A 27,244-nucleotide genomic window follows, 5' to 3' on the forward strand; every position below is an offset into this window, starting at 1 on the left:
TGTGAGATCTTGTTTAATAAGTATTTAAATCTCGTTTGATAATCATTTTATGTTATCGAAAATGATAGGGACATGATGTGATTTATTTGGATATGGTGCAAGGGATGTGAATGCCCATAATGTAATACAACCAGGCACACAGCCAACCACCAAATAAAACTATTAAATATATCTATCTTATTTAAAATGATTTATTCCACTCAAATATATAATTATTTATTATTAAAATTTTAAAATAATTATTAACATTATTGCTAAATAAATTCTAAAATCTACCCTCCAAAATATACTAATAAAATTAAAATATTTAAAATTATTGTTTAATAATAATTAAGCATTGATTAAACATAAATATTTTTTATTTATCTGAAATTTTAGAATGAAAGTCAAATATGATGGGTATGAATTGAATGAGAGTAATTTAGTAGGGCTACGCCAACTGAATGGACAAGAGAAGGATCAACAATGACGGCCGCCACACTGCAAGTGGAAATGCTACATTTAATCTCGCGTTAAACGTGTGGTTAGGATTAGATTTGATTTAGTTATACCAGATTTAATTATATCTAATTTGATTAGCATTCAGAGATTTCTTACGAAGCTAGATTTAGGTATAAATATGGTTTCTAGCCCAAATTATTGCAATAGCAAGAGAACTACTCAACTTATTTAAAAAAATACCCTTTAATTTTTTTAAAACTTAAAAACTTAAAATATAATTTTCTAGTGAGTACATGGTTTAAAAAATACCTATTAAATTTTAAAAATAGCATTAAATTTTTAAATCATTACTGTCAATATATGGATTGAAACTGTCTATTGACACCTTTTAGATTATCTTTCTCCAAGCGGACTGAAACTGCACAGAATCTTATTCTTAATTCTTTTTTATAAATAAAAAATAATAAATAAATAAATAAACCAAATAACTTATTTAGAAAAAAAATAGAATAAAATAAAAACTCCCGAAAATGGACGTAAGTATACATAAAAATTCATTATGGAAATTTAATTTTATTTATTAATAGTACTTTAATTATACTACAATCAAGTGTACAGAAAAACCCCGAATTTTCGCTCCACCTTCGTCAGCCACGGCGGCGCTGCGGCCTATAAATACCTCCTCATCCATAACCTTACCTCCAAACACAAAACCCATCTTCAAATATGGTGTCTGAGGTCCAACAGATTAACGGCACAAAAACGAAGACATTGGTGGTGGCGCCTCCGCCATCGCCGCAAGTAGCAGTGGCGATTTGCTTGTTGAGAGGTAAATCGGTGCTAATGGGGCGCCGACTTGTATCGATTGGCAACTCCAAATATTCTCTCCCAAGTGGCCATCTTGAATTTGGTTCGTTTTTCTATCTCATTGTTCTTAGAAATCACGACTCTCCTCGATGTTATGATATTGCCCACTTTGAGCATAAGCGGCCTCATACTAATAGAGAGAGTCCATCATCCAACAGTCCTCAATGTTATGATATTGCTCACTTTGAGCATAAGCGGCCTCATACTAATAGAGAGAGTATTCTTCACTTATAAACATACTAATAGAGAGAGTATTCTTCACTTATAAACATACTAATAGAGAGAGTATTCTTCACTTATAAACTCATGATCATTCCCTAAATTAGCCGATGTGGGACTTCCATCATCCAACACCTCCCCTCGAACAAAAACTCCTTTGGAGTCTCCTTTTCTTTTAGAGTTCTTTGTTCGATATTTGAGGATTTACTAATCTATTAGTACGACTAAGTTTAGGGCATGGCTCTGATACCATGTTAGACGAACACGACTCTTGGTATGATATTGTCCACTTTGAGCATAAGCTCTCATAGCTTTGCTTTGGGCTTCCTCAAAAAGCCTCGTACCAATGGAGATAGTATTCCTCACTTATAAACCCATGATCATTCTCTAAATCAGCTGATGTGGGACTTCCATCATTTAATAATTGTGTCTAAATACTAACATATCTCTACATATATTGTCCACTTTGAATATAAGCTCTCGCAACTTCATTTATAAACTCGTGATTTTTTGGTTTTTAGGTGAGAATTTTGAAGAATGTGCTGCAAGAGAGATGAAGGAAGAGACGGGGCTGGATATTGAGAAGGTTGAGTTTTTGAAAGTGACCAATAATTTGTTTTTGGATCAGCCAACGCCGGCTCATTATGTGGTGGTGTTCGTGCGGGCGGTGTTGGCTGATCCCATGCAAACTCCGCTCAATCTTGAGCCTGACAAATGTGGTGGCTGGGATTGGTATGAATGGGATAGTCTGCCCAAGCCACTCTTTGGTCCCATCAAAGCAATGGTTATGGAGGGCTTCAATCCTTTCCCATAATAACCTACTCACGACAGACTGGCACGGTTGAATTGGGTTAGATCAAGATCTATTAGTCATCTACACGAAATCGAAAAACGGAGAAAAGCTTTTGCTTTTCGTTCTAATTTGTACTCTAATTATAAGATTGGTTTATGATATTAATTAATGTGTTGTTTGAAGAACTTTGACTCACGATAACGTTTACACAACCATACAAGCTAATAATACGATATCAATATACAACTACACACAAAACCCAGTAGATTTCATTAAGATTAAACGACCATTAAACAATTCATCCAAATTTAGTTAGAAGAGACTTGTTTGTGTGTGTTCGTGTTGGATGATAAAAGTCACACGCTAATTTAGGGAATGATATGGGTTTATAATCAATGAGTACTCTCTCCATTGGCACGAGGCCTTTTGAGGAAGCCCAAAGCAAAGCCATGAGAGTTTATGCTCAAACTGGACAATATTATACCATTGTGGAGAGTTGTGTTCAACTAACATGGTATTAGAGCCATGCCCTAAACTTAGTCGTGCTAATAGATTGGTAAATTCTCAAATATCGAACAAATGACTCCAAAAGAAAAGGAGTCAAGCATCCTCAAAGGCAGTCAGAAATGACTAAGACTCCAAAGGAGTCGAGCCTCGATTAAGGGGAGGCGTACTTTGTTGGAGGGGAGGTATTGGATGATGAAAGTCCCACATCATCTAATTTAGGGAATGATATGGGTTTATAATCTTCTTTTTATATTTGCATGGGTGAATTACGAGCAGCTTCAGGTGCTTTTTGTGAGATCTCGCATCTCTTGGAGAGAAGAACGAACCATTCTTTATAAGAGTGTGGAAACCTCTCTCTAAAATATGCGTTTTAAAATCGTGAGGCGCAATATCTATTATTGGTGGGTTTAGGCTGTTACAAATGGTATCAAAGTCAGACACCGAGTGGTGTGTCATTAAGGATGCTGGCCTCCAGGAGGGTGAAATATAGGCTGTTACAAATGGTATCAAAGTCAGACACCGAGTGGTGTGTCATTAAGGATGCTGGCCTCCAGGAGGGTGAAATATAGGCTGTTACAAATGGTATCAAAGTCAGACACCGAGTGGTGTGTCATTAAGGATGCTGGCCTCCAGGAGGGTGAAATATAGGCTGTTACAAATGGTATCAAAGTCAGACACCGAGTGGTGTGTCATTAAGGATGCTGGCCTCCAGGAGGGTGAAATATAGGCTGTTACAAATGGTATCAAAGTCAGACACCGAGTGGTGTGTCATTAAGGATGCTGGCCTCCAGGAGGGTGAATTGTGAGATCCCACATCGGTTGGAGAGGAGAACGAACACCGAGTGGTGTGTCACCGAGGATGTTGGCCTCCAAGGGGGGTGAATTGAGAACGAAACATTCTTCATAAGAGTGTAGAAATCTCTCTCTAACACACGCGTTTTACAACCATGAAAGAAATTGAAGATAACTACGCGGGAGAGAAGTTTATTTTTGTGGGCTGGGCCCATGAATCATTCTTTGTTGGGCCGTTTCTGTTTTGTATCAGTTACCCAAATGGGCCTGTAATATGGACTGTGAACGAATGGTATGAGCCCATTAATATAATTCAGGAAAATTGGAAGAAATTATTTAAAAAAATAATTGGAATGAGTAGGTATTATTTATTTAAAATGCATTTAATAATTAAAGATATTGAAATATTTGTATAATAATAATAATAATAGTATTTTAATTGAACAACCCATGTGTTTGTAAAGCATGTGGGAATAGAGAGAGAGAGAGACAAAAATGGTTGGAAACCTAGGGATCAACAAATTAAATCCAATAAATTCCACATTTTATTTTCCAAATAATAATAATTATTAATATTATTTAGTAAATAAAGAGAAATAGGTTGGTAGGGCATGCTATTTTCCAGCTTTTTAAAGCTTTTTTAATGTGTTTATTGGCTCAAGGCTTCCATTTTCTTTGTTTTTTTTCCTTTGACATTTTGACATTAACGACAGTGATTCTGAGCTGTTTGTCTCATGCAGTCTCAACATCTTTTTTTATTGTCTTTTCTTTTTTTATTTTTTTTAGTATTCGATAATCCAGCTAATTTATTTACTCGACTGTCAAGTTCAGAATTGAATTAATTTACTCTTCTGTAAAGACGAAAGAAAGATTAATTCGACTGAATTTCTTGAACGAGGTAATTCCGAAGTCAATGCTCAAGATTCATTCGACTTAACCTTAAACGACATTTTTTGAGACATGGTAATATTTACTTTTTTATTGCTTTTTAAGAGTGAAAACTATTTTCACAACCTACTTTGTTCTTAACTCAGATGAATTTCAAGAAAATTTTTAGGAGATCAGAAATTAGTCTAAGTAAAACACACTCTTATGACTGAGTCACCAAGAAGAAAAGTTTAAATTGTTGATATAAATAGTAACTTTCATTTCCTTCATTCTTAGTCATTTTATTCTTATGATCGCTCTCATTCCGATGTAGTGTTGTTCAAATCCATCGCTAGCGGACATTACCCGTTTCAGCCCATTACGTACCTCATCAATCTCACAATTTAAAAACGTGTTTTCTAAGGCCACTCCCTAAGAAATGTTTCGTTCACATCTCCAACTGATGTGAGATCTCACAATCCATCCCCTTGAGAACCAATGTTATCGCTAGCACACCACTCAGTGTCTAACTCTAATATCATTCACAACAGTTTAAGTTCACATCTAGCAAATATTGTTTGTTTTGATCCATTATATATCCTCGTCAGCCTCAGTTTTTAAAACACGTTTTCTAGGGAAAAGTTTCCACATCGTGATAAAAAATGCTTTGATTCACTCTCCAACCAGTGTAGGATCTCAGGTATGGTCTCTATTTAAACCGAGAAAGAAAAAAAAAAACATAATAAATTAGATAAGAAGACAGGGGAGGGGAGGGGAGGGGGGAGACAGAACACTAAGCAATGTCTTGACAGCGCCAGGATCCATTTAACTCGGTGCGGGTCTTAACATGTCTAAACGTGGCAATGCCTTCCAATTAAATGTTGGGACTTGTGGCACTCAAATTTTCAAACCATCAAACCAAGACAGGGCAAGGACTCCTGCAGCGCAGCCATTGCGGGCCGCCGCGGCGCCCTCCTTCCTGCCCTTTGTCCCTCTGTTCTGTTTTTCAAACCCATTCCTACAAATCTCTGACATTTCATCCAAACTGGACCACCTCCCCCTTCTCTTTATATCTCACCATCATAATTCCAAGCTCCCCCTCTCTCAAACCCCCACAGCCATGTCCAACTCCCTCCATGATTCCTCCTCCTCCTTCTCCCGCCGCTATTTCACCTGGAAAAACAAGCCCCAAGAAGAACAACAACACCAAGAACCCTTGTCCTTCACTTTGTCCTCCCGTTTCAGCGAGGAAGACAAGCAAGACAACCTCAAGAAACCAGAGAAGAAGAAACCATCTCCTTCCAAGCTCCGGACGGCTTTAACAGTCATCGGACGGATCCGGCCGACAACCAACCGCTCCCGGCTTGGCGGCCGGGTTGTCGGTACGCTATTTGGGTACCGACGAGGACATGTCTATTTCGCGTTACAAGAAGACCCAAAACAGAATCCGACGTTTTTAATTGAGCTATCGACGCCGACGAGTGTTCTGGTGCGGGAAATGGCATCTGGGTTGGTTCGAATCGCGCTGGAATGTGAGAGGAAAGCAGAGAGGAAGAAGAATTGTAAGTTAGTAGAGGAGGCGCTGTGGAGAACGTATTGTAATGGGAAGAAATGTGGGTATGCGAGTAGAAGGGAGTGTGGGGCGGAGGAGCAGAGGATTCTGAAGGCGGTGGAGCCGATCACGATGGGGGCAGGGGTATTGCCGGCGGCGGAGGGAAGTGGAAATGGGTCGGAGGGGGAATTGATGTACATGAGGGCGAGGTTTGAGAGGGTGATTGGGTCGAAGGATTCGGAAGCTTTTTACATGATGAGCCCTGATTGTAATGGAGGGCCTGAACTTAGTATTTACTTGCTTAGGATTTGAAGTTTGATCGATCCCTTGTTTGGTTGTTCTTGAGATGCCTGAATTTCTGGGAATCGTGCTTCTGGGGAATCAATGCATTGATGGGAACAAATGGGGTATTGATTTCGATGTATAGCTCTTTTTCTTTTTGTTCACATTGGTTGTTTGAGAATCAAAAATATTTCAAAGTTCTATGCATTTCATCTCATAAATTTCAATCCATTGTACCATAATTCGATACGAGCGTTATTCAGATGTTGATCGATCTATCATGGACTGTTTTGTCATTGTCTTTCGCCCCTTCTCGGTAGTTCTATAGATGGTTTTTTCGGACGTTTTCTAGATTAAAAGGAGGAGAGCTAGTGCTTGCCATCGAAGAATTGGTCCATGGATTTCATTGTTGTTCTAATGGTTGATATCTCAAGTTGTCGTGTTCTACGTCGGTTGGAGAGAGGAACAAAGCATTCCTTAGAAGGGTGTAGAAACTTCTCTCTCTATCATACACGTTTTAAAACCATGAGGCTGGTGCGATATGTAATGGGTCAAAACGGATAATATCAGCTGGCCTTGAAATTGAGCTAAATGGTATCATAACTAAACACTAGGTGATTTGTCAGTGAGGAAGCTGAGTGTAACGGCCCACATCCACCATTAGCAGATATTGTCTTTTTTTGGGTCTTCCCCTCAAGGCTTTAAAAGTCGTCTACTAGTGGAAGGGGTTTCCACACCCTTATAAATGGTGGTTTCTTTTCCTCCCCACCAATGTGGGACATCACAATCCACCCTCCTTTGGGGCCAGCGTCCTCGGTGACACTCTTTCCTTCCTCCAATCGATGTGGGACCACCCCCAAATTCAACTCCCTTTGTGGCCCAGCGTCCTTACTGGCACACCGTCTCGTGTCTACCCCTTTCGGGGAACAGCGAGAAGGTTGGCACATCGTTCGGTATCTGGCTCTGATACCATTTGTAACGGCTCAGATCCACCTCTACCAGATATTGTCCTCTTTGGGCTTTCCCTTTCGAGCTTCCCTTCAAGGCTTTAAAACGTGTCTGCTAGGGGAAAGTTTCCACACCCTTATAAAAATTAGCGTTCGTTGTTAATTAACAATAATGAAAGAAGAGAAGAATGTTGGGGAGGACAATGGCACAATGATAAGGAAAAAAAAACACAATGAATTGGGAGGTGGGCATGTCTTCCAATCTTGATGAGTATCTCCTTAACTCTTCTTTTATCCTCTAATTTTGGTAGCACTCACTCACTCACTCGTGGCCCCTCGCCGTTAAAACATACCTTTATCACACCCATCTTTCAACTTTGGGACCCAAACCCATTATGCTTTTCCAACATAACCACTACAAAAATCTTACTCGTCGTCGCACGTTTATGTAATTTCACATTCAACCTTTACCCAACCCACACTGATATTTAAACCAATGCTCGTATCCGAGATACACACACCCAAGTGTTCTATTAGATTTCTATACTTGACATGACACAAAACGTTCTTAAGCATCAGTAGAGTTTCTCAAACTCTACCTTCTTTCCTCTTTGCCTTCAATTACATCGGAAAAACGACTCGTAAGTCTGATTATGGTCATTCCTCATCATTAGTAGTAATAGTCACCCCAGTACATTTTTACTACTTCTCGAGCTCTAAGCCAAATATACCTAGCTCGGTTACCCTTTACACGAGTACCTAGATGCTATATAGGCCAATTGGATTAAAAGTACTTTAGAAAATAAGAAAATAATATATTTTTTTTTCAACCCTTTGAAAACTAGGGACGAAATGCAACCAAAGTCAAAGTAATAATTTTGGTATTTGTTATTATTTTATTTATTGCTAATTTAATACAAATATATTTTTTGAAAATAATTTAATAGGGATAATTGGAGTTACTTTATTTAGTTAATACAAATATATATAAAATAATTTAATAGCCCATTAAACATATAATATATATATATATATATATATATATATATATATATATATAATAAATTGCCTACATTAAACCGCCTTTAAAATCTAATTATTGTGGACGGTAGCAATAAAATCAACTAGTTGCTTAAAATAATTTGAGAAAGAGAAAATAATTCATATTCCACGTCATATTTTTAAATTATTAAAATTTGAGATATTAAATTATAAAATCAATTAAAATTGGGAAAAAAAAAGGAAAAGAAAAGAAAAATACCCACATAATTAAGCAAATATTAAATCCATAATAATGGGAGAAAATGAATGAAACATTTCTTATAAAGGCGTAGTTTTAAATCGTGAGGCTAACAACAACATGTAACAGGTCAAACCGGACAACTTTTGCTAGAGGTGGGTTTGGGTGGTTACAAATTGTATTCAGACACGGACACTCTGCTAACGAGGACGTTGGGTCAAAGGGGGTGGATTATTAGATTCTATATCGGTTGGAGTGTGAAAATTTTTTAGTCTCGAGCTTTAGAGATCCCTAGAATAATAGCTAGGGCGTGGTAGGTATGTTTAAACCGTTCACGTACCATTCTTTTTGTTGTCGCGTTATTAATGAAGTTTGAATTATAAAGAATTGATTATGACAAACCAAATTTTTATTTCCTTTTTCTTTCACAAATTTTAAGTTCAACCATATGAAAAAGATTGAAAATAATTAAAAAAAAAAAATTATATTAACTTCAAATTCCATACATATTGGAACAAAATGGTTACAATTGGCTCACTTTGTATACAGTATAAATTCATTATAATTCAAAGAAATGGAAGTAAAAAAAGAACAAAAAATGGTGTTTCAATTGGAAGGAACAGAGTCGACGACAGAGTTGTGTCTGTCGGAAGGAGCTGAAGGAGGAATCGGATTGTTTCTGGGGAGAAAGCTGAAGGTTTCGCCGCCGTATCGGAACCCTGTCTTGTAATTGAGACCGATTTCGCCGGAATCCATCTCCGGTCCCGTCGGTTTCAGCGGCCGAGTTGCAGAGCAAAACCCAGAAAGAAGAAGCAGAGCAAGAACGACAATGGCGACCGGGTTGTTTAAAGAAGAAGAGGAAGCCATGGCTGATGAAGAGAGGAAATAATTTGCATGGAAACATTCTTGTGTATTTATGCTACTTTCTGTCACTCTTCTTCTAAATTGGTTCGAATAGATTTGGTCAATTGCGGGCGGACTTAGAATTTAATATCCTACGAGTTGATACACAACTAAATGTGTAAAAATGTGTGAAAGCCGAGTCAAAACACTCGTCCATTCACGGGTTTTATTGTTGAAGAACAGGTTCGTTTGATTTTTGTAGGTAAACTCTAAATAAATTACAAGTCTTCGCTTAAAGTCTAATATGAGATATAATGGTATTGTATTGCCAAACTTTTTTACCCTTTTTTGGGGCAATTTCTCAACTTTGTTTGTGTGGTTGCCAATAAGACGTCATGGTTGGACTTCTTTGATTTTTTCTAACCAACTTTGTTTGTGTCGTTCCAGCTACTCATAAATGATGTTTGGATTGACGGGTTATCTTCGGAATTTGACCCACTCCATGAAAACTCACTAGATGGGTTGGATGGTGATGGCGGAAGAAGTCCCTACCCTGTTCCCACACTCGAGACTTACGGGAATAAGGGGGTTTGTATCAGCATTTCCAAACATAATAAAACATTTGAAAACGACATATACATATTAGTTCAATTTTTACGTCAATTTCTCTCTATCAAATTTAACCTAAAACTTCAACTTTTAGTCTAAAATTCCACATAATCGAACAGTTGAACTCAATGAAACATCGAAGTATTGATTAGTCTATTGGTAGTTCAATTATTCTCTGTTCGTCTTGTTGTGACATACCTATCTTGATTGATAACTTAACTATCGAGTGTCAACATTTCTTATATTTATGTTTAGAAATACTCAGAAACGAGACAATTTCGGTAAAAGGGTCGATCAATCAATTCTAAACATATTCAAAATTAGTTAAATTTTCATAATTTTTAAGTCATAAGTCAATGGTTTTGAGGAAAATAAAAATAAAAACAAAATGTTTTTTTTTTTTTATTTCCAAACATTTAGGAAAATATGGCATTGTTTTTTAAGGTTGACGTGGAAATAATTTTGCTTTATTTTCTTCAATAATGATGAAAAAATTAAAAATTTAAACGGTCGTCTTGGGGTTTGACGAATGCTTGGGAAGAAGACGACCTCTTCAGTCTTCACTCGTTTTCTGCATTAAAATTCAAAGTCTGCGTTTTCTTTAATAAAATTTTATTTTTTTTAATAATTTTAAAACATTTTTAAAATATTACCATTTTTCCAATATTTTTTAAAAAGAATCTCAATTAATTTCTTTAAAACGTTTAGTTAGCAAAATAAATAAATAAATAAAATATTATTAAATTATGTTTTTATTAATATATCACGCAAACTATACGATTAATTTATGACTTTAAACTTAAATTTTCATATTTGTGACATTTTAGTTCTAATAATTCTTTGAACTTTTAATATTATCTTAAAAATTTATAAATATATTGACATAAATCACAATAATAATAACAATAAATTTGCTAATTTCAAATTATCTATAATTGTGTTAAATTACAAATTTGGTCATTGTGAGATGTTGGAAAGGAGAACGGAATATTCTTATTGTGGAAAACTCTATCTATATCTAAACAGATATGTTTTAAAACCATGAGACTAACAACAATACTTAATGGGTCAAAATGAACAATATCTATTAGCGGTGGGCTTGAACTATTATAAACGGTATCAAAGCCTATTATAATAACAAAAAAATTATTTTTATATTGATTTTTTTAAAAAAATAAAAATAAAATTGCTAAGATAGGCTTAAAAAAGACTGAATTTGCAGGAGGGGAAAAGTGGGGGAGTAGACGGAATCAAAAGGGGGCGTTACCGACCGATACCTTGGGATTAGTTCCGCTACGTTCAGCTCTGACAACCCCCCACTTTCTGACATTATTGTCCTTCCACCCCTTTTCTTTTCTTTTATTCCAAACCAACCCCCTTATTTACACTATTCTCATTTTCTACCCACCATTTTCCCCAAATAGAAATGGATAGAGATTTTTTTGGGTATTAATGCAATTTATAAATATAGGCTCAATTATTTATCCTTTTATTTATTTTTTTTTTTTTTTGGGTACAATTTTATCACCACATAAAAATTTAAAACTAAACTTTTTTATTATTATTATTATTTAGAAGATAAATAACTGATATAATATAATTTTAAATAGAGATTTTCGAGTGGAAAATTTTTCCATTCCTATTCTCATGAAATTTTTCATTTATTTTTACAGTGATTTGATCGGAGATTCAACATGACGAATCTGCGAGGATTGAATTTCGGGTAATTCATTTCCATTTATTATTCTTTAGAAAAATAATTATTTTAAATTTTCATTTTTCAATAAAACCTTTAATAATAACCGGTAAAAAAATATATAATAAAATAATATATTTCATAAGCAAAAATATATATATATAATTAAAAAAAATTACGAACCAGTATTTAGCTTAAATATTAGTTAAATATTAGCATGAGAATTTCAAAATTAACTTTTTTTTTTCTTATCCTTAAAAAAAAACATATATAGATTAAGTGAGACAAAGCATGGAATTGACGGGGACATGGAATATAATATCGTCCCCAGGGGAAAATGCTTTCCACTCATCATCTAAACGAGAATTCTCCTTCTTGTTTGAGGTAGGTTCCCAACCTTGCAAATAAAATGAATATATTTAATTCGAAGTAGTCTATCAACTCTTTTTTTTTTTTAAGTCTTAACCACAATTCAAAATTCGAAACATTCTACCTTTGGTAAAAAAAAATATAATAGTTTAATCGTTCAACTAGGATAAAAATGACAAATTTTCACTTTAATCTTAAATTATTTATTAATATTGCCAAATAAAAAAATAATTTAGAATTATTATTAACCAAACTTGAAAAATACTCTAAAAAAAATGTTTTTAATCATTCAAAATTAACTTAGTGTTCGATTTTTTACCCATTCAAACAAGTTTTACATTACATAAAATTCAATTTTGAATAAATAAAAACGGTAATTTAGATAATCGGTAAATGAAAGTATTTACAAGGAAGGCAACCAACGGTAATTTCTTTTTCTTTTTTCCTCGAAAAATTATTTCATCCCTCCGACCGAACACTACGGCGAAGAAACCTCTGTTTTCTTGTTTCATCACAACCTCATGATTAGCAACGTCATCGTTAATGTCTTCCCCACAAATTTCCACCAAAACCCTTCAACTCCAACCCAAGAACACCCGTTTGAGACAGCCACATTCCCATTTGAGAAGGGTTTTTCCGTCAATTTGATCACTTCTTCTTCCTCCTCCTCCTCACATGGCTTCACTCCATACGGAGCACTGTTTGCCGTCACCATTCCCATGGGGTAACACAGATTCGGATTATCCCAGGCCCCGAATCTCCTTCCCATTTTCCCATAAAACTCTTCGGAGAATTTAAGGTCACCGGATAGATTGTTCCCGGACAGGTAAATTGCACTAACGAATGGCAGAGCTGCAAGTTCCGGCGAAGGGTTTCCGGTTAGATTGTTGCGGCTTAGTCCCAGAAACCTTAGTTTTTTTAATTCCGACAGTGAATCGGGAATGTCCCCTGTCAAACCCATGTCGGAGAGATCCAAAATCATCAAATTTCTTAGACTTTTCCAGTTTATGTTCTTGAGTTCTCCGCCGATAGGGTTGTTGGATAAGATGATTTCTTCCAATGAATTCATCTTCTCAAACGACCGTCTCAATCCGCCGTAGAAACTGTTGTTGCTGAGATCCAGAAGAGTTAAACTCCTCATATCACCGATTTCATCCGGCAAAACTCCACCCAATTTGTTGTCACTCAGATCAAGCTTCAAAAGGGAGCTTAAATTCCCCAAACATGGCGGCAAAGAACCCGACAGAAAATTTCTACTCAAATCCAAAATCAGCAGCTCGCTCAACCTGCCGAGATTTGGAGCAATTGGACCAGTGAGCGAGTTCCCACAAAGAACCAACCGTTTCAATCGGATCAAATCGCCAAAAGATTCTGGTATTTCGCCCACCAATCCATTCTGTAATAGAATCAAAGATTGCAGGTTTGGAAGACTCCCTAAACTGGCCGGAATTTTTCCAGTGAGGCCAGCGTTTGATCTGAACTCAAGAGATTCTAAACTTCCGGCGAGATTCAGCCATTCTCCAGCTGGAAGTGAAACAGAATTGTTCCTCGTAGCCGACACAAAGCAGCTGAAGAATGACAAAGTTTTAAGGTGTTTGAGTTCAAACAATTGCTGTCTGAAATGGGCATTTGGAGCACAAGCAAGCGAGTTCTCATGAGTTGGTCCAATGCTTAGTGCAGTGACATACCAGAGCCCATCGAAGATATCACAAGAAACCCCCTGAAAAAACATCCCAAAACAGAGTATCCCATCTTCCTAAGTAGATTCCTCAAATGGGAAGCTCTAAAAGCAACAATTGAAGGAGAATTACCTGTATTGGAGTCCAACCACAAGGATCTGGGTAAAGATCTGAGCCATTCCATGAATTCCCCACAAAGCCCTGAATTGCAGAGAACAGAGCAACAAGCTCTGTTTTCTCCATTGGAGCAGCTTCTCCACCTTCTTGAGCATAACTCCAACTCCCCAAACACACAAACAATACAAACACCAAGAATCTCTTCTTCTCCATAACACAACCAAGAGCAAGAACAGAACGGAAAACAAAGATATCAGCAGAAGCTATGGAACAGAGAAACCTCAAAAACAGAGAAAGAAATGAAACAGGGGAGGGTTAAGGAAAGCAGGATTCTCAAAAAGGGGGGAAAAGCAATAATAGTAATAACAATGATAAAGAACAGAGCGCCATAAAACTAGTGAAGAGGGCTCAAAGCTCCAACCCCGAGTGAAAGCGAAAGGTGGGGCTGCGTCCATTCCTTTGTATGCATTGGAATGCCATGGGTGTTGTATCAGAGCAAAATAATTTTCTGTTACAGAATTTAATAGGAAGGGGATAGGATGGGTAAAAGGGTGAAGTAAATGCGGGTGTAAAGGGCACCTTTATTCTTTGTTTTTTGGGAAGAAGAAGAAGAAGGGAGGGATTTTGGGTAATGGGTCTTGTTTACATTTGGATTTTGAAGGGATTTATTAAGGACTTGGGGAAATGGACAAAGAGGCGTTTTAGGGTTCTTACAGGGTTGAGGAGGATGATTGCTTGGTCTTTAATGGCAGCACAGGTGGAGCTGGAAATTGCAGTTTTTTTTTTTTTGGAAAATCAATTTGTTTTATTTTGGAATTATTCTTTTTCTGTGTATTTTCATTTTTTTAAATATGGGTTTCCTTTTTTCAGTTATACATTCATTTTCATTTTAAAATATCCTTCAATAAATTTTTAAAGTATATTCATATTTTGTATATTTTTTTTTTTTTTGTACGCAAACTATGTTCTTGTTGAACTAATTTTAAGATTTATATTATGTATAAAGGTGAAAATATTAAAATAAAATAAAACTCCAAAAATGGGAATCAAAATCACATTTAACCAATCCTATGAACTAGTGGAAGAACTAAAGGGAAGAACTAAACAATCGAGGGTTTGAAAACATCTCCCTAGATAATGCGTTTTAAAACTGGGGTGTCAAAACATCTCCCTAGGAAACGCGTTTTAAAACTGGGGTGTGAAAACATCTCCCTAGGAACCGCGTTTTAAAACTGGGGTGTGAAAACATCTCCCTAGGAACCGCGTTTTAAAACTGGGGTGTGAAAACATCTCCCTAGGAAACGCGTTTTAAAACTGGGGTGTGAAAACATCTCCCTAGGAAACGCGTTTTAAAACTGGGGTGTGAAAACATCTCCCTAGGAAACGCGTTTTAAAACTGGGGTGTGAAAACATCTCCCTAGGAAACGCGTTTTAAAACTGGGGTGTGAAAACATCTCTCTAGGGAACAGATTTTAAAGTTGTGGTGTGAAAACATCTACCTAGGGAAACAAATATCTCTCTAGGAAACACGTTTTAAAACTATAAGGCTGACATACTGATACGTAATGTGCCAAAGTAGATAATATCTGCTAGTAGTAGTTTGGACTGTTACAAATAGTATCAGAGCTAGACATCGGACGGTAAGGAAGTGGATTGTCAGATCTCATCGTCCTTATAACGATCTGAAAACTTCTATTTAAAATCATGAGGCTGACGATAATAGTTGGGTATCTATCCATGGAGGTACTAAAAACCACTAAAAACCACTAATAAATTTTGAAAATAAGTTTGTGATTCACAAACCCTAATTCCATAATAAATTTTGAAAATAAGTTGTGGTTCCCAAACCCTAATTACAATAATGACTTATGATTTCAGTGAATAATAATTGGAACGCAAAGTTCATGATTATATAGAAACAAAAGAGCTAATGAAGAACAATTTTGAAGTTCTTAATTAGAGAGAGAGAGAGAAAAAAAAGAGGATACGTTGTGGAAAGTAAAAACAAAAACCCTAGATTAGATAGAAGCCATTGGCGATCGGCTTGGTGAATCGCACGGCTCGAAAAGAGTAGAACACAGATAACTGAGCTCTGCTTTCCACAAAGAAATCACAGTAAGGAAAACGACATTCCATCTTTAAATCTGTACTCTCTATGGATCTACGATTACGCTTCAATTTTTTCCGCAGAAACAACAAAATAAATGCGATTTCAAAGCCACGTTTATAAATTTGTACTGCCAGAGAGAGAAAGAGATAGAGAGATTCAAGAAATCGGAGACGAAATCAAGAATAATCTTACAGAGAGAATCAGAAGATGTGTTCGGGCTTCTCAGAGCTTTATGATAATTATGGCTATGGCTTCAATCTGTGGTCGTCGAGATTCAGCCTTTCTGCTCCAGCCAACAACCAGCAGCCAGTTTAGGCACAAACGCTGCCGCCTGCATCATCCGATGCTCACGGCCGACTGACAACGCTGCTCCACCGCCTAGGGCAAATACCATGGAGATGCCATTAACTATTCATTATGTATTTTTAGATATTTATTTTGTATTTTATAAGAACAATAATAAATAATACTTTTATTTATATTCATAAAATAAATCTAAAAACATTAAAAAAATAATTAAAATGGAGATTTTTTTTTTTTTTTTTAAAATTTTATTGTTCCTTATTTCTAGTTTATTTTTAAAAAGAAATTGTTTATTATTTTTATTATTTTTATTATTTTCTAAGCCCTACAAGTATGAACATATTTAATAACTATTTTTTAAAATTAAATACGTTTCTACTCGACATTATTTCTAAAAACTTAAACCCGTGAAACAAAAACGTTATCAAACCGATCGATCAGACGATTGGAAGGACGTGGAGCCGAGCCGAGGTTGATTAGGGTTTGGAAATGGTCCACATGGGTGTGTGTGGGGAAGGGAGTGAGAGGTCATTTTCTAGGCTCTTATCTCTACTCTCCAACCACAACGTGCTAACTAATTATGATTCTTTTACTTTGCTCTCTATTAAATGTCCATACTTTTAATTCTATACTCTATTCTTTAGGACCTACACTAGTTTCTAAACTTAGGCCTTATACAAATAATGTATACTTTAAATTTCCGTTCTAATTAGCCTGGTGCTCGTCACATGCCAAGCCCTTCATGTTGTAATGAGGATGTTGCCCGTTACAGGTTTCTCTTTGTATTTTCTAAAAGTATGACGTTTCGAGAAATCCATGTATACGTTTGTTAGACTGAAAAATGCATCAAAATATACTACAAGGGGATGCGACAGGTCGTCAATTATTCATATCCGAATGCTATAATAGAATATAAATTTTTAGGTAATGGTGTATTAATTCTTGTATTGAAATTTAGTTTTTGAATATTGTAAGTATTTATTGTCGGTGGTCGAAAGATGCATAGATACAAAAGCCTAGGAATAATATTAAATTAATATTTTAACAAATTAAGTGTATAGAAAAATAAATAAATAAATCATATTTTTGATAAATTTAAAGATCGACCATTGTTGTCAATTTGAAGTCAAATGTTGTCGAATTTTGTTAAATAATAATAATTTTAATGCAATGAAATAAAAAAGACAATAAAAACTTTTCTTAATAAAATAAAAGTAACAATAAACTTATATTAGACTAAATTTAAATATTTGAATATCTATATAAAATAGGAAAAAATCTAAATTTTCAATTTTTTTTTTTTACTTATTTAAAAATAATCATACAATAATTTTTTTTTACCGTTTAATAAAATTTTGATTTTTTAAAATTAGTTTTGAGTTAATTTCAAATGGAATTAAATAAAGCGATAACTGATTCGATTTTGTCAGTTTTGTGTCCAACCGAACCGGTGTGGATACATAACCAATTTGTTCGGTTCGGTTCTTATTGCGGTGTTTGCTACTGCTAGGGAGTCGGCGCGACGCGATGGCACTGTTGTTGGAGAGGCGGCGTGATGCCACAACGCCGGTGCGAGGAGACAGCGCTCGACGGTGCTGCTGCAAGAAAACGACGGTCGAAAGTACTGCTGCGACTGCGACACACATAGCCCTTGACGGAGTGTGGGGTAACGAGAGAGATGTGCGTATTATTAAATGACCCTTTAATTGAATTTCAAACCAATTAAAAAAAAAATTCTAGTTTAAATTGATACATTATTAATTTGAGATTGTATTAATACGAAGGTTCATATAAATTGATTTTGACCCTAAATATTTTATATGCTAAAAGATATATCGTCTTTGTAAGAGCCTAAGCCCATTGCTAGCCGATATGGTTTGTTTTGACTCGTTACGTATAGCCATCAACTTCATAATTTTAAAACGTGTCTGTTAGGGATAGGTTTCTACATTCTTATAAAAATGTTTCGTTCCTCTTTTCTACTAATGTGGGATCTCACAGACTTGCTCGAATATAATGGTCTTTAAAAACATGTATTTTTCGAGATGTGAAGGTAAAATGACTATTTACCCAAATGTTAATTAATTAAAAAAAAAAAAAAAAAAAAAAAAATATATATATATATATATATATATAAAGGGTAACGGCCCACATCCACCGTTACAAGATATTGTCCTCTTTGGGCTTTCCTTTTCGGGCTTCCCCTCTAAAACGTGTCTGTTAGTGGAAGGTTTCCACACCTGGTGGTTTGTTCTCCTCCCCAACCAATGTGGGACATCACAATCCACCCTCCTTCGGGACCCAGCGTCCTCGTTGGCACTCTTTCTTTCCTCCAATCGATGTGAGACCGCCTCTAAATCCACCCCTTTAGGGCCCAACGTCCTTACTGGCACACTGCCTCGTGTCTACCCCCTTCGGAGAACAGCAGCGAGAAGGCTGACACATCGTCCGATGTCTGGCTCTGATACCATTTGTAATAGCTCAGATCCATCGCTAGCAAATATTGTCATCTTTGGGTTTTTTCTATCGGGCTTTCCCTCAACGCAAAGGGGGAAGGTTTCCATGGTTTGTTCTCGTCCCAACCAATGTGAGACATCACATAGAGTATAAAAAATAAAGTTTATTTGACGGTAAATAATTGGGGTTAAAAAGAAATTAGTTTAAGACAAAGAAAGACGGGCCATTAGGGATAATCCAGATTTCCTTGGCAATTGGAGCTGTTTCTTTGTTGGATAATTTCTTGTGCAGTCGCGAATGGTTTTGTTTAATAAAACGCTCGCAGAAGCGCTTTTCGTCAATTTCCTACCGCTTTCCCCTGACAGGTCGCGCCACATAACCCCACCTTCTCTCCATCACACCTTCCCAAACCAAAACCCTATTCTTTTCTTTCCCTCAGATTTGTTTCTCGGTCGGAGGTTATGGCTTCCGAGAGCGATTCCAGATCCAGTTCCGCGGCCGATTCGTATGTTGGAAGCTTGATAAGCTTGACTTCCAAGAGCGAGATTAGATACGAAGGCGTTCTTTACAACATCAACACCGAAGAGTCTAGTATCGGACTTAGAAATGGTAATTTCCTCCGCCCCAGTTTCTAATTTTTTATGTTTTCTTTTTTCTTTGTTGGCGAGGGTTTGATTTGTTTTTCTCCTGGATCCAATCCGTCGTTGTTAGTCGTGCGTGATGTTTTTTTTTTTTAATTAGATCGGTGAAGTCCCTGACGAATCTTAGGTTTAGATTTTTCGTTTCTTAAGGGAAATTTTGACCTTTCTACTCCGCTGTAGGGAGGAATTACGAAGTTATATTAGATTTTCTCGTCTGGGTGTTGGTCTTGCATCATTTACTAGCTAGGAGATTTAAATTTACCGAATTGATTCATACGGTAAAATACGAGTCTGAATCCTCAAACCACATCCCGGCTAATTATTGGCCTCCTGTGATTGCGAAACTGAATTGTGCGTAGAGTTTGTCGCTGGTTGTTTCACATTTACTTGCCCTTTCTTCCACGGGTTTTTTTACTGTTTAATGTTATTGATGATACCATTTTCTCTTGGTGGTCTGGGGAATATTGCAAAGAAGGTGTTCGTCTTGTAAACCAGGTTGAAATTATTAGCTTGCAGAAAGAAAGGGATTTTGAAATAGAAAAGAATTTCCTGGACTCCCAAATGGGCATAAAGGTTTTCAAATGGATTCCCTTTGGCATGCTATAACAACTATCTCGTTTGGAAGAGAAACAGGGGGTGGTTTACCTCGGCTTAACGAAATCTCAGCAAAGAAGTTTATGGAGTGTTTGGTATAATGTAAATAAAATTGGAGCCCTTCTTGTTTTGTGAGGTCTGCAGTGGTAGAAACGTTTGCTTTTGGAAATGGCACCTTCTCTTATTAATCTCTCTTGTTCTTAAAGGAGGCAATGCTATGGTTTGGGTCTGGAAAAGGCACCGTCTCTTGTCAATATCAGTTGTGGGCCTATGGCACTTTTGTATATACTTGTTGATCTTTGAAACTTGGGGCATTTTCTTTGCTTTTCCAACAATACTTTGGTTGTAGAGAGCAGTCGTTACATGGACATCCCTGTAGGAAATCTGACCAAAGTGCTTAGGAAAATGCTGTTTAGATACCTTTGGGAAAGTTGCCTTGAGTGGCATTGTAGAATTATCTTAAATGCTCCTTGTTGATCTTGACTATTGTCGGGGTGTTGTTCATGTTGATTGCTAGTTTTTACCTTTGTATTACGTATCACTTATTGGGGGAGAAAAATGAAAAGGAAAAAAATGGCTGTAGTTTGTAGAGGTGCATTAACAACTATTACCATGCTGCCGCCTTTGTGTATCATAGTGAAGTGCTCCATGGTTAAGGGAGGTATTGTATTTAGATCAAACCTTGGCCAATCATCGTGAAGTGATAGGTTGGGTTTCAGGTAGGTTTCTTCATGAAATCTTTTCAAATATTGACTCCATTCCCTCATGTTTAAGATGTCATCATTTCCATCCATGATGCGACAAGTGGCTGAAATTCTCATTAAAATATTATTCTTGATGTCATATTGATGCATATTAATCCATTTTCTCAAGGTGCCTGAAAAATTGACGTTTATGTGATATTCAAATATTTCTCTTTTTAGTACGGTCATTTGGAACGGAAGGGAGAAAGAAGGATGGGCCACAAGTCCCACCAAGTGACCAAGTTTTTGAATACATCTTGTTTCGTGGAAGTGACATCAAGGTAACTTTTATACAGACATTACTATTAACTATAACGTGGTAGTGGCAGAATGCTGAGTTTCATGATTCCTATGTGGCATCAAGGTATCTTTTGTGTGGATACCGATGAACCTCGTGATGTACTTGGCACATTATAACATAGCTTCTTTATATGATTTAATGCATGCAAAATATCTTTTTAAGTTATCATGCGCCGAGGCTGTCTTATAAATTAGTTTTGACTTGTTGGCTCTTTCTGCAGGATCTACAGGTAAAATCTTCCCCGCCTGTTCAGACTACATCCTTGATAAACAATGATCCAGCTATCATTCAGGTAAAAGGAAATCCCCATGGCCCCCTCGCTCCCTTCCTCGATTTATTAAACCTAATGTGAAGGTGAACTTACGTGTTTGGTGGATTTTTTTGTGCAGTCTCACTATCCTCGTCCAGTATCGATTCCTTCAAGCCTGCCTCCTCCTGTTAGTGGGCCTTTGCCTGATATTAATTCTCAGGCCATGCCAATGGGAATTCCTGGATCTAATTTCCAGAGTGGGTTGCCTTTATATCAACCTGGAGGAAATGTGGGGTCTTGGGGAGCTTCTCCTTCGCAACCTCCTCCAAATCCAAGTGCTGGTGGACTTGGTTTGCCAATGTACTGGCAAGGGTATTATGGCCACCCTAATGGACTTCCTCACATGCATCAGCAATCGTTACTTCGTCCACCACCTGGCCTGTCGTTGCCTTCTTCCTTGCAGCAGCCACTGCAATATCCTAATCTTAATGCTTATTTACCCACTGGGGCACCAAATCCATTAGAAGTTTCATCTTCTTTATTCTCTGCTAATCCTACCGCTCCTAGTTTATCATCCACAGCAATGCCACCAGTTACTGTATCTTCGACATTTCCATCTGTGCTGTCTGTTCCACAGACGTCTGAGATGTCATCAAGCTCAATGGTCAACAAGACAATAAATTCTGCTCTTCCTCAAGCTCCCATAAGTACCAATTTGACATCGCTATCTCCTTTGACTGCAAGTTTAGATGTTAGTCCTGTTGTGCCTCCAACTACTAACAAAACTACTACAGTTTCTGGTTCAGCAATGTCTTATCAAACTGTCTCTCAATCTACATCCTCTATTATTGGAACGTCGAATTCTGTTCTCACAAGTGCGCCTGCACCTGCCCTTGTGACTCCAGACCAGCTGTTACATACTACTGTAGTCTCTTCATCTCTGCCTTCGCAAACAGTTCAGAAGGATCTGGAAGTGGTTCAAGCATCTTCCTCACTAGCAGCCGAACAAACTGTTCCAGTTCCAGCAGATACTCAGCCACCGTTGTTACCGTTACCAACGTCTTCACGAGTTGTCCAGAAGGTGCTCTTTCTGTGGCCACATATACTACATACAGGAACATTATGGTTAAATGTCCTTGCAGGAATACATATTCAGGCCTTCTTTGGTGTTCTCTAACATTTAGGCTGTTCAGATATCGTGTAAATATCCACAATATGTTTCATTAGAAGCCGTTTGCTATTGTTTGTGGTAGAAATTAGAGTGATTTGGATATTTGCCCAATGTACTTTTCATGCTACATAGCGTTCTAATGTTTTGACTTCTTGTTTTTCCCCAGCCAAACAGTTCAACTTCACAAACTCGGCACATATACAGGGGACGTGGCAGAGGAAGACGATTTGGGGTAATGTGTGCTTCTTGGTGTAGGTCTCTTATTATTAGGAATCCTCGGTTAACCTTTATTATTTTCTGTTTGCAGAACCAACATCCAACAGAGAAATTCACAGAAGATTTTGACTTCATGGCAATGAATGAGAAATTTAACAAGGATGAAGTCTGGGGTCATCTTGGCAAGAACACCAAATCTCCAAAATACAACGACGGGGATGAAAAATTCAGTGATGAAGACGACACCTATGAAGAAGATGACAGTGAATCATCGAAGTTAGGGATCAAGGTCTTATTTTCAATGCCATACACTTATGATGACTTGTTATGTTAAAGACATACTTACTTTCCTGCCCACATAAAACTGATTCACATCATGTCTACAGTCTGTGTACAATAAGGACGACTTTTTTGATACTCTCTCAAGCAACACGACTAACAATGAAGCTCAGAACGGTAGGAGGACGAGATACTTTGAACAAATCAAGTTGGACACTGAGGTATGTTATATGAATAGGTTAACGTTGTATGTTTTAGAACCATTCTTCATAGTATCTGATGTTTGGTGCTGCAGACATTTGGTGAGTTTGCAAGATACCGAGGTGGTCGTGGTGGTTTTGGTTCTGGACGCGGTGGTCGTCGTGGTGGTTATTATGGGAGGGGATATGGCCATGGTGGAAGGGGTCGAGGGCGAGGTATGCATAACTATAATCCATAGGCGACCCTGATTATGCTCGACTGTTGTATACAAATATGAGCTGCTAATATCTCAAAGATCTGCTATAATTTTCGTTGGAGTTTTATACTGTTGTGCAGAAAATAAATAGTAGAATATGTGATATTCCTTGTTATAAAGGTGCAGACATAGTTGTAAGAAAGCATTTGGTGTTGTAGGCTCTGTCGATTCACAAAATGTACTAAAGGTGTTCTAGTTATTCAACTCATCCTCTTCGTGTTTTTCTCTATTGTAATTAACTGTCAACCTGTGCGTCTTGTTACTTGGCTCTTGTTTGACGCCTTGTTGGTGAAATCATTATGTATCATTTTATGTTTTATAAACTTTGGTGTTTTATTGTTTTGTTCCTCCTTTTCATTTTAGGGAATTAGTTTTCCAATTGATTTAAACTAATGATTAATGAATGTCGGTACTTGATGACTCAGTCAGGCTTCCTCACCACTCTTGTGGTGATCGATGCTTTCGACTCCCTGGTGCAAGTTTGAACCTTTGAAAACGATATCCTCAATGCTTGAGGTTGGGTTCTTGATAGCAGTAGTGCTATCAATATCAGGTTCTATAGTCGAGTCGATCAATAATTCTATGAAAGGTCATGGGTGAATTGGGACGTCGACAAATGGGTTGACTTTGGATTATTGAGTGGGTACTAAGATTAGTGGTTTTCGGCCATTCTATGCTTCGTTTTAGGCTAAACTAACGGTCGATAAAGATATTGTTATATTTTTTAAAGTTGATGTTTCATAAATGTTTTAAAATTATCTTTGAAATATAAAATTAGTACAATATTGGATGGATGGAAAGAGGACAAGACAGTTCGTAGATTGACGCGAGATGTTTGTTCATAAACATTTCAAAGCTATCTTTGAAATTGAAAAAAAAATCTATTACAATGTTGGATGGAAAGTCGACAAAGGGGTTCTTAGATGAATGTGAGATGTTCGTTTTGATTTAATTGAAAACAACAAATTGTCGTTATGATTTAACTAAAAAGATTGACCTTTTGAAAAGTTCTATCTATCCATTATAACTTTGGAAAGAATATGTATATTTTTTTAAAGAAATGGAAGCAACAACACCAAAATAGCACAATGGATTGGGAAAATTTTTATTCTCTAAAAAGTTTCATTCTAGTCAAAGTTCAATCCTTCCATCGTAAAAAGCCTTCAAATTTAGTAAACGGATATTTTAATCTTTCGTTGACTGTATTTAACCCCTGCCCCCTCCAACCCCATGAGTACCCCTGCAATTTCCACACCTGTTTTCTCAAAATTAGTGATCGAAACTTCTAAACGATCCGATTTTGTGAAGTCCCAGATGAAAAATCGGCTCTAAGCACAGTTCCCCAGATAAGTTTCCAGGTCTGGTTTCCAAAACCAATTCCGTGTACTCCACAGCAGAGCCGCGGCCATAAATTAAAGTAGACCCACCGTTTCTTTGTCCGCGATTTGCACAGCCTACCAACCTCTGCACTCGCAGCCGCGTCAAGATCGTTGAGCTGCCGGCTGCCTTCTCCGTCTCCATGGCCGCAGCATTGCCCTCACTTGCCCCATTGCTCATTTTTGCCAGAATTTTGGGACTGCTTGTTGCCGTTCTGATCTTCGTTTGGGTTCTTGCCTTCAGTTCTAGCTTCGGCCATCTTCCCCCCGCCCCAGATGACCGTATCTTCGATGTATGCCATTTTCGACCCATTTAGATTTCGACCCAAGTTTTATTTCGTGTGAGTAAAAGGGGTTTGAGTTTTGCTTTGCAGGTTCTGCATCCTTTGTTCATGGTAATTGGTTTCATTCTACTCAGCGGAGAAGGTGGGTTTGAACCAAAATGTTGATTCAATCTGTTGATTTGTGAAATGGGTATCATGTGTTTGTTTTTTTGCTATGATTTTCAGCCATTTTGGTTCATAGTTGGCTGCCTGGTTCGAGGAATTTGAGGAAATCTGTTCATCTGATTCTTCAAGGGCTGGCTTTGACTTCTGGGTTTTTTGGAATTTGGACTAAGTTTCATTGGGATCGTGGCTTTCTGGCTAACTTCCACAGCTTACATTCTTGGTTGGGTTTGAGCGTTTTCACTTTGTTCGGAGCTCAGGTTTTCTCCTTTTTCTCTCTTAACCCCTTTTACTTCCATCAAATTATAAATATAGTCTTCCCTTTCATGCCTTGAATTTGATGAACTGAACTAGAAAGATGTGTTTAAAATGTAATGTTGCAGAACCAGAATGTTTCTTCTTTTTCAATTCAATGCTTGGAATGAATGCCATGTGAATTCTTGTTGAGATCTGCTACTGACATTAGAAACATATTGAATAATCCATACCATTACTGTCAAGTCATATGGTGAGATCCTACGCAGTTGGAGAGTGTCGACGCTGGACCCTGAAAGGGGTGGATCGTGAGATCCCACGTCGGTTGGAGAGTGCCAACCAAGACGCTTAACCTCTAAAGGGAGATGGACTGTGAGATCCTACATCGATTGGAGAGTACTAGCGAGGATGCTAGGCCCTGAAGGGGTGGATTGTGAGATCCCACGTCGGTTGGAGAGTGCCAGCGAGGACGCTAGCCCTCGAAGAGAGGTGGATTGTGAGATCCCACATCGATTGGAGAGTACTAACGAAGACATTGGACTCCAAAGGGAGGTAGATTGTGAAATCCCACATTGGTTGGAGAGGAAACATTCTTTATAAGAATATGGAAACCTCTCCCTAGCAAACGCGTTTTAAAAACTTTGAGGGGAAGTTCGGAAGGACAAGCTCAAAGACAATAATATTTACTAGCGGTAGACTTGGTAGGCTTGGATTTGGATTGTGACCCATACATATGTGATGTTATTATCACAATCTAAGCCTTTAATTCTTCTTCAGTATTAGGAAGCACCTTGCCCTCTTGATGGCAATGTGAAGGAGCCATCTATTGCTGCTTTCTTATATCCCAACTTGATTGAGAGTCTTCTGCCCCTCATTTATTATGGTGTTTTTCTGTAAGACATTGAATTCCCAAGTTCTGAAATAGCCATACTTTACCTAACGAAACGTTATGTTATAAACTTAAAAGGCTAGAGGTTCGAATCTCATCTCCATACGTGGTTAAACTATAAAGTTGAAACCAAAACCCGAGATTTTCCAACCCTTACTCAAAACACATTCAAAACAAACGAACCGAGACGATTCGGATGATATTAGGCTAAAAATGTCGTGTGTTTGAATGCAGTGGATGATGGGTTTTCTGAGCTTCTGGCTCTGGAGGGAGGTGAGAGCAACAAGAGAAAGAGTGCTGCCATGGCATGTGTTCCTTGGGCTATACAGTTATGCATTGGCAGTGACAGTAGCAGAAACAGGGCTTCTAGAGAAGCTGACATTGTTGCAAACAAAGAGAAATGTCCCTAGAAAAGGCCCTGAAGCCATGGTTGTCAACAGTCTAGGCCTGGCCTTGGCTTTGCTCGGTGGAATTGTGGTGCTCACTGCTATATCTCCTAAATATACTCCTTCACTTCCCACCATCAAACAGCCATTTGTCTCCAATTCAAAGCCATTGTCTTCTTAATAAACAGCCTTTTCTGCCATTTTTCTTCATGTGTGTAAGCCATAAAACCTTATGATTTCAGTATACAAGAACTCTCTCTCTTTCTCTCTGCATAATGAATAGTGTATAAACAAATATTAGGGAATTTTGGGCTTATAAAGTCATTTCGTAATGGTTTGTCAACGGCGTAACTCAACTAGTAAAACTATACGTATACACTTTGGATTGGTGTAATAATGATCTGTCGACTGCATAGCTCAACTGATTGTAGTATGCACTTTGGATTGGTGTAATAATAATCTATCAACTACATAGCTCAACAAAGACTAGTGTAACTAATTGCATAGCTCAATCGTGCATAGCTTAGCCATGGATCCTTCTTCAAGGTTG

At 37.3% G+C, this 27,244-nt stretch overlaps 4 protein-coding genes and 1 pseudogene across 4 annotated transcripts; 4 read left to right on the forward strand and 1 right to left on the reverse strand.

The window, feature by feature from the left end:
* Positions 1-1,070: 1,070 nt before the first annotated feature.
* Positions 1,071-2,505, forward strand: LOC111801849 (geranyl diphosphate phosphohydrolase-like). The gene is made up of 2 exons (XM_023686047.2): positions 1,071-1,351; positions 2,049-2,505. Exons 1-2 carry the CDS (start codon positions 1,168-1,170, stop codon positions 2,339-2,341), a joined length of 477 nt encoding a protein of 158 aa, XP_023541815.1. The 5' UTR covers positions 1,071-1,167; the 3' UTR covers positions 2,342-2,505.
* A 2,756-nt stretch (positions 2,506-5,261) lies between these two features.
* On the forward strand, positions 5,262-6,484 carry LOC111801846 (protein MIZU-KUSSEI 1 pseudogene; annotated as a pseudogene).
* A 5,818-nt stretch (positions 6,485-12,302) lies between these two features.
* LOC111801842 (uncharacterized) lies at positions 12,303-14,734 on the reverse strand. The gene is made up of 2 exons (XM_023686029.2): positions 13,836-14,734; positions 12,303-13,744 (listed from the first exon to the last, which is right to left on the reverse strand). The coding sequence occupies exons 1-2, from the start codon at positions 14,031-14,033 to the stop codon at positions 12,536-12,538; spliced, it is 1,407 nt and encodes a 468-aa protein (XP_023541797.1). The 5' UTR covers positions 14,034-14,734; the 3' UTR covers positions 12,303-12,535.
* Positions 14,735-18,970: 4,236 nt separating this feature from the next.
* On the forward strand, positions 18,971-23,685 carry LOC111801841 (protein decapping 5). Its single transcript, XM_023686028.2, has 8 exons — positions 18,971-19,299; positions 20,849-20,949; positions 21,190-21,261; positions 21,359-22,300; positions 22,557-22,622; positions 22,698-22,895; positions 22,993-23,106; positions 23,181-23,685. The coding sequence occupies exons 1-8, from the start codon at positions 19,152-19,154 to the stop codon at positions 23,322-23,324; spliced, it is 1,785 nt and encodes a 594-aa protein (XP_023541796.2). The 5' UTR covers positions 18,971-19,151; the 3' UTR covers positions 23,325-23,685.
* An 890-nt stretch (positions 23,686-24,575) lies between these two features.
* Positions 24,576-27,035, forward strand: LOC111801848 (Cytochrome b561/ferric reductase transmembrane protein family). The gene is made up of 4 exons (XM_023686046.2): positions 24,576-25,011; positions 25,093-25,144; positions 25,228-25,424; positions 26,543-27,035. Exons 1-4 carry the CDS (start codon positions 24,862-24,864, stop codon positions 26,873-26,875), a joined length of 732 nt encoding a protein of 243 aa, XP_023541814.1. The 5' UTR covers positions 24,576-24,861; the 3' UTR covers positions 26,876-27,035.
* Positions 27,036-27,244: the final 209 nt, after the last annotated feature.

This window comes from Cucurbita pepo, chromosome 9, assembly GCF_057944985.1.
Source record: "Cucurbita pepo subsp. pepo isolate OVF chromosome 9, ASM5794498v1, whole genome shotgun sequence".
Lineage (NCBI taxonomy): Eukaryota > Viridiplantae > Streptophyta > Magnoliopsida > Cucurbitales > Cucurbitaceae > Cucurbita > Cucurbita pepo.

Bases quoted from the DNA above. Each gene is read 5' to 3' on its own strand.
- LOC111801841 (XM_023686028.2), top strand. From the start codon at position 19,152: ATGGCTTCCGAGAGCGATTCCAGATCCAGTTCCGCGGCCGATTCGTAT. The intron at 19,300-20,848 runs GTAATTTCCTCC...TTCTCTTTTTAG, and splicing joins TAGTATCGGACTTAGAAATG to TACGGTCATTTGGAACGGAA. The intron at 22,896-22,992 runs GTCTTATTTTCA...TCATGTCTACAG, and splicing joins CATCGAAGTTAGGGATCAAG to TCTGTGTACAATAAGGACGA.
- LOC111801842 (XM_023686029.2), bottom strand. From the start codon at position 14,033: ATGGAGAAGAAGAGATTCTTGGTGTTTGTATTGTTTGTGTGTTTGGGG. The intron at 13,745-13,835 runs GTAATTCTCCTT...ATGTTTTTTCAG, and splicing joins GTGGTTGGACTCCAATACAG to GGGGTTTCTTGTGATATCTT.
- LOC111801848 (XM_023686046.2), top strand. From the start codon at position 24,862: ATGGCCGCAGCATTGCCCTCACTTGCCCCATTGCTCATTTTTGCCAGA. The intron at 25,012-25,092 runs GTATGCCATTTT...TTTGCTTTGCAG, and splicing joins CAGATGACCGTATCTTCGAT to GTTCTGCATCCTTTGTTCAT. The intron at 25,425-26,542 runs GTTTTCTCCTTT...GTTTGAATGCAG, and splicing joins TCACTTTGTTCGGAGCTCAG to TGGATGATGGGTTTTCTGAG.
- LOC111801849 (XM_023686047.2), top strand. From the start codon at position 1,168: ATGGTGTCTGAGGTCCAACAGATTAACGGCACAAAAACGAAGACATTG. The intron at 1,352-2,048 runs GTTCGTTTTTCT...TTTGGTTTTTAG, and splicing joins AAGTGGCCATCTTGAATTTG to GTGAGAATTTTGAAGAATGT.